Source organism: Urocampus carinirostris, chromosome 2, assembly GCF_059441175.1.
Source record: "Urocampus carinirostris isolate Australia breed hairy pipefish chromosome 2, RoL_Ucar_1.0, whole genome shotgun sequence".
NCBI classification, from domain to species: Eukaryota; Metazoa; Chordata; class Actinopteri; order Syngnathiformes; family Syngnathidae; genus Urocampus; species Urocampus carinirostris.
In genome coordinates, this window is record NC_142350.1 from 44,577,401 (window position 1) to 44,589,188 (window position 11,788).

An 11,788-nucleotide genomic window follows, 5' to 3' on the forward strand; every position below is an offset into this window, starting at 1 on the left:
GGCGTTTTGAGATATGCTCTTCAAAGGGTGAGTGTCTCTTATTTCCGGATCCGGGTCAGAGTCAGTTCAATCAGTCGTGTTCATCGCAATGGGGTCGCGAGTTCTTGCTTTTCGAAGGAATACTTTTAGAACTTTGGTGGTGAGTTAACTTTACTTTTTACGAAAATGATAAGAAATTTCTTGTTTGTGCTTGCAAACTAATTTCGTGGCTTGACTCCGTGTTACTTTAACCCGGTACCTTTATACGTTCCCGTTTTACCTTTCCCCCAATTGGCAGGAAGTTTTTATTTTTGTAATATTTATTTTGTTTAAACTTATTATTTTTCGAATTTCTGCTCAGTTTAAAATGTCGTAAGAACATATGAAGACTTGGATAATATTTTCAAAATATTTCTAAATTTCAAATTCAGAAGTGGTATTACATTTTGGGCGAGGGGGGACTAAAAACCTATTGTTATACAATACTTCGTTTAAAGAGACATTATGTATGTACCCTAGTGGTTAAAATACATCATTTTTTTATAATAAAGACTGCAATATTGAAGCAAAAGGTACACAAAAAAACACACAAACGTGCATAAAAAAGTTATTTATGTCACATAACACGGCTTGTGTAGAGGGAGTTTACATCATTGTCCGTAGTCTTGCTGTCACGGCGACACAAAAACACAGTGGTGGGCCACCAGGGTCTGCAACTCCTTCTCAGTTGGCTTAAAAAATCTAGAATCATGTGATGATATCATAATCTGTTAATTAATACTTATTTGATAACTCCAAATTGTCAGATTATTGTTTAATGCTTTTCCCCTGGTTTTGCTGCCTTTAGATGTATGCTTTTGTATTATAGCATTTAACCAATCACAATCCAGCCATTACTTGTTGCCTGGCTCAGAAATCTACTCTGAGATCTTCACAATCAGTAGTGCAAGCCATGAGGCTTAAAATAAGTGCCACTGAAACCATTGGCTTAGCCAATCAGATTTTGAGTTAACGACACCATTGCCTTCTAGCAGGAGTAGCGAAAATGGCTAGTGGCGACAGTAACAGAAGTATCACGACAAAAAGGTGAAGGAAAAGATCCCAGTGTCAACTGCTTCTTTCAAAACTGACTTTTAAGCCTTAAGTCAAATAAACACGACAGGACAGGCTAGACCTTCAGCATTAGCTTGGATGGCGATGGAAAATAACTTTTTGATGGAACTGAAATGCACGGATCATCTGTGAGACAGCGTTTTTAAAATCTTGAGGAAATCAAGTGAACTATTACAAGCCTTTTATTATTTCAATACAGCCTACTAGTACACAATTTCATTGTATGCTATAATCTGCAATATTAAAACGACAAAGACTTGGATTTCAGATGATTGATAATGAATCCAGAAGGTAATTTTTTATTGCATTACTGACAATAAGTATCCTAAAAACATTTAATGTAAATTAGGAAAATTCCCCACTTTCTACTCGCCCAATGTCTGACACACACACACAAACAAAATGGGAGAAGAAAATGAATGAACAAAAACGCAACCAAAGGCCCAAGCAATGAAATAAATGCAACATGTAAAGGGCAAAAAAGTAAATCGGGGAAGTGCGCCCAACCTTTGAATACAATCAATTCGTTAATAATGTCAACATAGCGTCCATGGGTCGAAGTTTGTAACAAATCGCTACGCGTTGTGATAAGAATATAGGTTCATGTTATGCATACATTTAACAAAATCTGTGTTACATTTGTTTTTTTCTGCTTGCAATAAATAATGCGCATAATAATTGGTTTTTTTATTTTTAAATAAAAAGGGGTCTATGATTAAAAAACATGCACTGTATTTATTCGTGTAAAACGCTCATTGTAATCTAAAAATATCAATGTTTTGGTGTGAGTATTCACAAGGTTTCCCGGTAGTATATTACCATAATTCAGGGATGTGATTTTTCCGACGATAGTCGGAATTCCGACTTTTTCACTTGCGTAGCAAACAAATCCGACTGTCTCTCTCTTTCCTTTATTGCTCTGGCGCACCCTGGTGGCCGTTAGAAAAATTGCATAAATTGGCCACATCGTTGCTCAAGCTGCAGGGTCTGAACTGCATTTGAACTGACCTTGCAGTATTTACAAAAAAAATCAGGTATGTGGGCAAATTATTTTGTTATTTAAATCTTCTAAAGATGTTAAATTATTAATTCAAGCATGGTTTTGGACAAGTAAATTGCTTAAAACCCAGGAGCTTTGCCCTGGGTCCCCAAACCCCCGGCTAGGTTTCAGACTTTTTCTCCTCACCTCAATCACATCCCTGATAATTTGTGCAATGATTGATCAGTCGAATTATATTGTTTACCACAATTGCAAAAAATTGGATGCAATGGGAATAGAACCCGGCTCGCGGTGGTGAAAGCGCTAAACCGTAAACCACCTGACCACCAGTAACATAGATGACATATAAAGTCAATTCATGTTTATTTGTATAGCTCTTTTATCACAAGAAGTCTCAAAGGGCTGTAACGACAATACACAGACATCATAAACATGAAAATGCATTAGTTCTTTTGAAAGTGTAATTTTATCGCTGAGCCATATGTACTCATGAAAAGAGCCATATACTGTATGGCTCGCCAAGCATTGTTTCCCGGCCCTTGTTTTATCTTACTATCATACCTGCCAAGCACTACGGTTTTGCTGTAATGAGTACGGTTTTCTTTTACCAGCTCAGTAGCCTAGATGGTAGGGCGCCCGCTTTGAGACTGGGAGGTTGCTGGTTCGCGCCTCGGCCGAGTCATACCTAAGACTTATAACATTGGTAAAATGGCGGCGCCCTCTGTTGGCTGCGGCTGCATCGGCTCGCTACAACGGGTCAGGTGTATCGACATTTCGTTCTTACAAAGAATGACAATACAAAGGAAATTATTATTATTAATTATTAACCCACTACGGTGATACGGTGCCATCACAGAAACTACGGTTTTCCCCTTAAAAAAATAAAATAAAAAATAAAATCGTAAAAACATCCCACCGCAAGATGGAGACAAAGTACCATTTCAAACAACGGCTATATCAGCACTGCCAGTCGTCTGGCTGCATATCCGGGCAAGTCTATCGACCAAAGTGCTTGGCAGCTTGATGACTAGGAAAATGATGATAGATAGATAGATAGATAGATACTTTATTCATCCCCGAAGGGAAATTCACATTTCCAGCAGCATCCCTGAGCTGAGAACAGTACAATAATAAAGCCTAAAGAATGCAATATACAAATACCCAGTGTGACGTGCAAATGCCCACTGTAGCGTGTTATATATATATATATATATATATATATATATATATATAGGGTGGTCCTTATTTTTCGACTTTTAAAATTTCATGCTCTGACCCCTTGAATATGTTCCAATATATACAAAACGTAATTAGGCAAAGTTTCATCAAAATCAAAGGATATTTAGAGGTCGCTCAAGGCCTCTGAAATTTTGGTATGAAAAATAAGGATTTTTCGCACATTATATCAGACCTAGTGTACAAAGTTACTTGTAACTTTTCTTGTGTTACAATTATAAGCAATGGACTGAAATTGGATGTTCTAAAACGCCGTACACATAGGGTTAAGATTTCCGTTTTTTCTCGAAAATTGCCAAAATTTTACCATTTTGGGAAATTTCAAAGTCGTTGAGTTACCTCTAAATATTATCCAAATTGTTCAAAATTGCACACAGTGTGTTTTTATCGATATAAGAACATATGCGGGGGGTCAGAGCCCAATATTTAAAAAAAAAAAATTTCGACCCACATTAAGGACCACCCTAATATATATATATATATGATGACATCATCTGGATACAAATGCCACAGTGTGACCCATTCGAAAGAACCTTTGAAAAAATCCAAACAATGCACAATGGAGAACAATTAATGATTAGGCTGTAGCTTGTATAACATGGAGAACATTTGGATATCATTAATTTTGCTAAAGTGAATCAACCCACGCATGTTTATGGCTTTTCAGTCCCTTATAATCTGCTTTTCAGCGAATAAAAATCTTTTGGCCTCGCATGTTCAATTGACTCTGGTGTGCCTTGCTTCACTTTGAGAAGTGACTGATTCAATGGAGCAGTGACACTTAGAAATGTGCCAGTGAAATTGTTTGCATGATATTTTGAGATTTAGCCTTTAGTTTGTTTATTGCTTAAATATGTGCTGAAGTCAGTTAAGTGAAATGGGGAATTTCTAAGACGAACAGCAGTGGCCAAATACTCCTCCATATCTTGGATAACAAACTGGAACTATAAATCCTTTAAAAAAACGCAGTGTTTTGGGGATACACTATCTCACCACCTCACATCGCAATATCAATTAGATTTCGGTCAATCGTGCAGCCCTATGTGGTAATCTTTATTATAAATTTGTAAAAATTAGGTTTACATTGTTTTTATTCTGCTTTTGCTAAAGAATGCTTTTAATGTCAGACTTATTCTGTTTTGACTATTAAATGCTTGCAAAGAAGGTTACTTCTGATGCTAGGGTTGGTCTATTTTGACTTTTTTTTTGGTCCTTTTTTAGGAGTAATTGTTTTGGTTCATATTTTTGGGTAATCTGTTTAGCTGATTTTAATTTTAAGTTTTTAGTCGATTTTGGGTCGTTTTTCTATCAGCAAGGGAAGTTATGTTCAGAAAATTTCCAGTTTCACTGTTCAGAAGTTTTAAGTTTATGAACTGTTAATACAGGAAATTGAAATGAATAAAAAAATGCTTTTTTCGAGTCAGCAACTATGTCGTTTATCTCCTGTCTTCTTATTTTTTCAAGCATCCTATTGATTTCCTTTTTCCTTTTTAATATGTTTATTCTTTTTATCTTTTGTTGAACAAATAAAGATATTTTAGATAATTGATTTTTTTTTAATCACAGCTTTTCTTGTGAATAAACCTGATGTGGCTGAGGCTCACTCAGTCTCTTTGTTTTCAGCAGCCACCAGCTAAAATGAGTTTGAGATCCCTGCTCTTGAGGGTTTTGTACGGTCTGCTCTTGATTTCCTTGCAAGTTCAAAATTCATTAATGTGTTCTCTCCCCATTTTCAGAGTGTTTAACTTTAAAATTATCGCGGTGTGTCAGTCATGTTTCCACAGCTCCCCGGCTGCAAATCAGCAGCCGCCTCCTCCTCAATCGCAATTTTTCCCGCCGCTGGAGGCGGCCATGTTGCCGGCAGAAGCCTTCCGTGGCCGTGTGGCCTTCATCACAGGAGGTGGGACCGGATTGGGCCGGGCCATGACCACCACCTTCTCTCAATTGGGGGCGCAATGTATCATCGCTAGCAGGTTAGCGTCAAAAAGTCTTCTCCCGGATTACATTTTAAACCCTGCTCTTTTGGAAACTTGGCAGTGTTGAGCGCATTACTGTCCATGCGTGAATACCTAAAAAAATCAGACTATAAGGCGCACCTGATTATAATAATAATAATAATAATAATAATAATAATTTCCTTTGTATTGTCATTCTTTGTAAGAACGAAATGTCGATACACCTGACCCGTTGTAGCGAGCCGATGCAGCCGCAGCCAGCAGAGGGCGCCGCCATTTTTTTACCAATGTTATAAGTCTTAGGTATGACTCGGCCGAGGCGCGAACCAGCGACCTCCCAGTCTCAAAGCGGGCGCCCTACCATCTAGGCTACTAGCTGCACCCAGTATATTTTTAAAGGAAAAAAACATTTGTACATACATAAGCTGCACCTGACTATAAGCCGATTGTGCCCACTTTGAAACATAAGGTATTTACAAAGAAAGACAGTACACAGAAAGAATTTGAATGATATACAGTACCTTAACCCCTTAACGCTCCGTCGCTCCACCGATGGGTAACCGGACTTTTGATAAAGAAATGAGTGTCGGTATGATGTCACCAGTCACTGAAATGTGTCCATCCACATATCTTTGCGAAGCTTAAACTATTTGACTTGGAGACATTTCAAAATATAGTTATTAGAAAAACATTACAATCAGTCTTAAACGAGATACCCGAAAACTATAAAGCCGAGGTAACTCACCGTTACATTCCCTGTCCGTCTTCAACTACTTGGAATTTCTGCCAAAATGGCCTCGTTACATCAAGAACAATCCATCGAATCCAACTGTGTAAAATATTTACTCCAAAATGCATGATAATGCCGACATGCATTTAGCTTTCCAGTTCGCAACCCTAAAGAGCCATTGCATTGGCTCTGGGGAAGAAATTCTCCGAGCCTGATAGTTTTTGTTTTAAGGGAGCTGTATTAACTGCCAAGGGGTCAGCAGAGGTCAAAAAGGTGGTGAGGAGTCTGCAATAATGTTGACGCCAATGTTCTCCCGACTGGCCAGCCTATGATTTTCTGGGATGTGTTCATATCTCTGTGTAAGGTTCTCCTTGGATGCTGTATGCTTTCTGTGACTGACGGTGAGTGTTCTTTGCTCCAGGAAGCTGGAAGTCCTGCAACAGACTGCAGAAGAGATCAGCGCTCAGACTGGAAACAAGGTAAAAGCTCGGAAAGATGCCAATTATGGCAGATTCATTCAGCTCAGCTGATTGTCTTTTTCTGGGATGACGTCGCAGGTCCACGCGCTCCAACTGGATGTCAGAGATCCTAAAGCTGTGGCGAGCTGTGTGGAACAAATAGAAAGTCTGACAGGCTTGCCTGACGTAAGTGACATGCACATGCTTGTCAGTAGGGCTTGTGGAGTAACGAAATACACGTAACGCGTTACTTAATTCAGGGATCAGAATTTTCCGCGGATCCGCGGATTTCCGCTGTTTTTGAACCCCAAAGGTCATTCCCGTAAATCGTCTAAATTCGATGAGAAAATATTTTGGGGGGGGTGAGGTATGATACGTGACTGTTTCATCACCCCAAGTTAGCAGTTAGAGATCGCGAGAAAAATCGGCAAAAAGAAGCGCAGCGCATTAGATCTATAACACACAACAAATAGATCGACTCCTACCATTGGTCGATAGGTTCGCTGATAACCAATCAGCGGAGCTTTTGTTCAGTGCATTGGCTTTCTCAAACATGGCGCTCCTTCCGGTCTTTTCAAACGGTGAAATGAGTGTTTGAAAAAGTAAATATGAAAATACTAAGAAAAGAAGACGAGGCTTTTGTCTCCGAGATTGATAAAGGAATAAATTTAAGTGGTCATGGCTGGAGAAGACTGTCACAGACTGACATGTATTTTCTTTAAGCATGTTCAGTTTGTGCATTCTATTTTCAAATTAATGATGAATGGTTATTAATGTGTATATTTTCATATATATTGTTGATTAGTAGCTAAACACAAGGTCCATCTTCATCATCAAAACACAACAACAATGGTGATGGTTGTAACATTGTAACCCCCCAATTGTTTTAAACATCTTAAAACTGAAAAAAATACATGGTTTCTGTTTTGTTGGATTTAATTCATTCTAGTGCAATTTTCACATAGCAAATAAGATAAATGCTGTTGGCTTCAGGGGGGCTTTGCCCCCCAGAGCCCCCCGCCGGGCTCCGCCCTGGACCTGGCTGGGGCCTGCGGCCCCTGGACCCTGGCTATTTCAGCTGAAAATGAAAATCTCCATTCTGATCCCTGTTAATTAGGATACAATAAAATGTAATTGTACAGTGATCCCTTGGTTATCGCGGTTAATGGGAATCAGAAACCCCTGCAAATAATAAAATCTGTGAAGTAGCTTTGCACCTTTTATTAAAGCCTGATCCACGTCCCTACCGACTGAGAGTAAACGAGTAAACTCAGAATTGTAGTTCAATCAATGGTCTTTATTGTTCCAATAGAAAAATACAATGTAATCAAAGGGCTTCTACTTTCAGAGTAAGAACGATTTAGAGAGCAGCTGACGAGCTGCACGCCAGCATCGGGTAACCTCGACTTCTGCCAGGTCGGTCTAAAGTACAGCGAGTTTGATTCAAATACAATTGGTCTGAATGTAGCCGTTTCCCATGAGTTGTAGCTCCAGATCAGCCGTTTCATCGATAATGGATTTGGCATTGGTGAGCTACAGGCTCGCCAGGGGTAGCTTGAAATAATTGTTAGCCTAGCTATAGCAGTATGCTGGACCTAAAGCTTCACTGATGCTTTCTGGTCATGCTGGAAGGGGGATTTCCTCATCTGCGGCCCCTTCTCAAGCTTTATTTCCTCATGCTGAGGTTTCGAGTTTTCCCATGCCCTCATGTAGGTTTAAGGTCAGGGGATGGTGTTTTAAACTTCTTGTGACAGAGGGCTATACAAATAAACTTGACTTGACTTCTCTCTCGACGGTGCCTCAGTCGACTCCCAGATGCGATAACAATCCATCCAGCACCTGCTGGTGATCAAAATTTCTTTGCGCTCTTATGACTTTCCTGAAAGTCCGATATAACTGATTAATTTAGTTTTATTGAAACGAGCTCCTTAATCTACTAGCTGTCGCCATGCTTACCAGTTTGTTTAGATGAACAAAATCCACGAACCAGCGATAACCGAAGCACAGAGAAGCTAGTGGTCTCTGTAATCTGTTAGTTATAGAAAAATACATTTCATCAAATGACAGGTGGATTTAGTAAAAATAAGGATTTCTTTGCAAGAATACAATTGTATTTAAAAGTATATTTACATAGAGACCTTTTTTTTGTAAAGATGTATGACGTAGCTAAGCTGCGCTTGCATTGTTAAGACAGAACGGTGGAATACATTTCGGTTTTACCAGCCAGTTGACAAAAAAGACCGTGAATTGTAAACATTAACATCTCAAATATGCACTAAGTATGTTCAAATAGCAAGAGAGCTAATTTATTTTAGTGATCAAAGGCAACAAAAAAACCTGTTCTTCTGATCGGTGCTACACATAGATGGTGCAAGCCACTTTCGGGAGCTATTGTGTGGGATTTTTGCGCCTGTTGCAGAGGAGGCATCAAAGACACTTGCATCAGACGAAAGAGGACACCAGTCAATTTTAGATGAACGGAAAGCCTAGTAAATCTGCATATTGTCAAGAGTTTTGGCACCCCTACTTCAAACAAGTAAAACACAAAACATCCCAGAGTTTGTTGGAAATTTAGAATGTGAACACTTGGTGTGCTTGAAACAATATTGTGTACCTAATGTGAACTAAACAAGCATATCTTGTCTGCCACGTGAAAGAAAGTTTTATTTTTGCTTATTAAACTATACTACATGGTTAAAATTTTAGCACTTTTTGGTACAAGCAACTACCTGACCTTGGTTTCCTCTAATTTGTTTTCAAGGTTAAATTTCTCATTTATCTTAAACAACATTTAATAAATGTATTGCTCTTGTATGTTTTATTTTGCCTTTTATTTGCATATTTGGTATTGGAGTATTTAAAAGTAATCAAGTCCCATTCCTGCAAGATTATTGGATTCGGATTGTGTGACTGATTTCATTTTTCAACAGATAACTATCCTATTAGATTTTTAAAGTAACCCTCCCAACCCTGGTAGGGCTGCAACTAACGACTATTAATAGTTGATTTGTCACTGACTCTTGACACAATTAGTTAAATAATTGGGTAAATTATAATAAACCCAAGAAAAATTGGAGAACAGTTTATAAAACATACATCACATGCATTTTGTTAATTCAATTTAGCGGTCAACTGCAAAGTCTGTTACCAAGGTACTTAATGATTCTCAACATTTTAAAATCAAACTGTTTTAACAACTAACGTTTGCATGAGGCTCAAGCTCCTTTATAGCAAAATATATACTTATGAAATGTACAATGCGTGTCATCAAAACCGAATGTTACACGAATCTTACTGAGGCGAGTCAGACTGTTTTTTTTAACTCTCCAACTGTTCTCTTTAAATGTCAATGTATCACCATTCTACTGCCATGATACGGAGGGTCTGCTTTGCAAGCAAATGCACGTAGTCCTTTTATTGGCCGTATCCAGGCTAAAATGCTCCTAACTTAAGATGTTTAGGTACGTTTACTTGATGTTGACACATTTCTGTATGTTACCGCTTGAGATGGAGAATCTGTCGAGCATGTGCGATTATCAGCAGAGGTTATATTAATGTTGAGATGCCTCACTCGGTTGGGAAAAACGTGTCCAGCGACAATTATCAACAATGGAATTTATTGCTGACTATTCTCATAAATCATTTTTTGTCGACATCATCGACTAAGCATTTTAGCCCTACTCCTCAGACCGCATCACAAGAAAGTGTGCCCGCAGGTAATCGTCAACAACGCGGCGGGCAACTTTGTGTGTCCATCAGAGAACTTGTCGGCGAATGCCTGGAAGAGCATCACGGACATCGTCCTAAACGGAAGCGCCTTCGTCACACTGGAGCTCGGGAAGAGACTCATTCGCAGCCAAAAAGGTAAGAAAGTGTGGGTTCCAAGGAGGCTTTTTTCGCATACTGGTTTGCTCATATGCAAGATGGTGTATGCCCGTTAGGTGCAGCCTTTCTGGCCATCACCACCATCTACGCTGAGTCGGGATCTGGATTTGTGGTACCCAGTGCAGCTGCCAAGGCAGGCGTCGAGGCGCTCTATAAGTGAGTTCTTTGTTGAGCCTTGAGAACGTGGCTGACATGGAATGAGAACCATGGAGATAAGAGTCTTGGAAGATAATCACACAAAAAAAATCGACTACACGTTTTCATTTTTTAAGTGATTCTAATTTTTAGAGAAAGCTCAACAAAATGCCGATCTATGTATATCTAAAGTTCAAATGTAACAAATGTAAACAAATATCGACATAAAAGTGACTTTGAACCGATAACATCCACAGCTTTCCTGTTATGGAAGGGGGCTCCATTAATATGATTATTTTTTTTCTACTCTGATACCAACTTCCTAAAACGGTACCGAGGCGTGTCATATGATGTGGGTCGCTGTGGTGACCTAATGTAATTACTATGGTAACTGCATCCCCTCAGGTCTTTGGCAGCAGAGTGGGGTCGCCACGGTCTCCGCTTCAACATCATCCAACCTGGGCCGATCAAAACCAAGGTACAACCAAATCACTTGTTCCTTCCAGTCTTCCGACCCACTAAAATCCTGGACTACGCTCACAGGGCGCCTTCAGCCGCTTGGACCCGACCGGCCAATTCGAAGCCGGGATGCTGACCCGCATCCCGACGGGTCGACTGGGCCGAGCGTCCGAATTGGCTAACTTGGCGTCATACCTGTGCAGCGACTATGCGAGCTGGATGTCGGGAGCGGTGAGTCCAGCACACATTTTTGCTCCAATTTTACCGAAACAAAACCAACTTGTTGGCGATTAGGTGATTCGTTTTGACGGCGGCGAGTACGTCCTGATGGCGGGCGAGTTCAATGAGCTACGCAAGGTCAGATCCTTTCTTTTTTTTTCTTTTTTCCCCATGTAAGCTTAGATTGCTCTCGTGTCCCGCTCAGGTGACCTCCGATCAATGGAAGCTGATGGAAAAGATGATCAGGAGCACCAAAGGGTCCTAAATCCCTGCACACTCCATGTTGAATCCAACTACAAATTCCATACAGTAAATAAAAAATGGACATTTATATCTTTCTGCTAGTTCTCACTGGGTTTAATGAGATTAAACGTAAATTTATAGATTCCTTTGAACTTGAAACACTTCAAACTTTACTATTTTGTTATTGAACTTGTGTCGCAAACTGGCGTGAACGATCCAGCTTAAAATAAGTGTCCTTTTCATGCTATCATGGGAAAAATATCACCCGTCAAGCTTTTTAGGATCATATGTATTGTCGTTGATGCGTGTGAAATGCACAATGAAATGAGAAAGTACCATCCTGATGCTGCAAGAGTATTTGCAATAAGCTAAAAAA

At 39.5% G+C, this 11,788-nt stretch overlaps 1 protein-coding gene across 2 annotated transcripts in view; it reads left to right on the plus strand.

Annotated features, from left to right (window-relative positions):
• decr1 (2,4-dienoyl CoA reductase 1, mitochondrial) overlaps window positions 1–11,788 on the plus strand; it is a 14,786-nt gene continuing 2,998 nt past the window's right edge. The window contains exons 1-10 of one of the 2 annotated variants that reach the window (XM_088326704.1): window positions 1–139; window positions 5,099–5,301; window positions 6,435–6,492; window positions 6,571–6,657; window positions 10,188–10,335; window positions 10,413–10,512; window positions 10,897–10,969; window positions 11,035–11,181; window positions 11,245–11,307; window positions 11,375–11,478. In XM_088326704.1, the coding sequence (XP_088182830.1) occupies window positions 89–139; window positions 5,099–5,301; window positions 6,435–6,492; window positions 6,571–6,657; window positions 10,188–10,335; window positions 10,413–10,512; window positions 10,897–10,969; window positions 11,035–11,181; window positions 11,245–11,307; window positions 11,375–11,434 (990 nt within the window). In that variant the 5' untranslated portion in view covers window positions 1–88 and the 3' untranslated portion in view covers window positions 11,435–11,478. Of the gene's footprint in view, window positions 140–5,098; window positions 5,302–6,434; window positions 6,493–6,570; window positions 6,658–10,187; window positions 10,336–10,412; window positions 10,513–10,896; window positions 10,970–11,034; window positions 11,182–11,244; window positions 11,308–11,374; window positions 11,501–11,788 lie in introns of those variants that run through there. The other variant, XM_088326703.1, reaches the window with a different exon arrangement.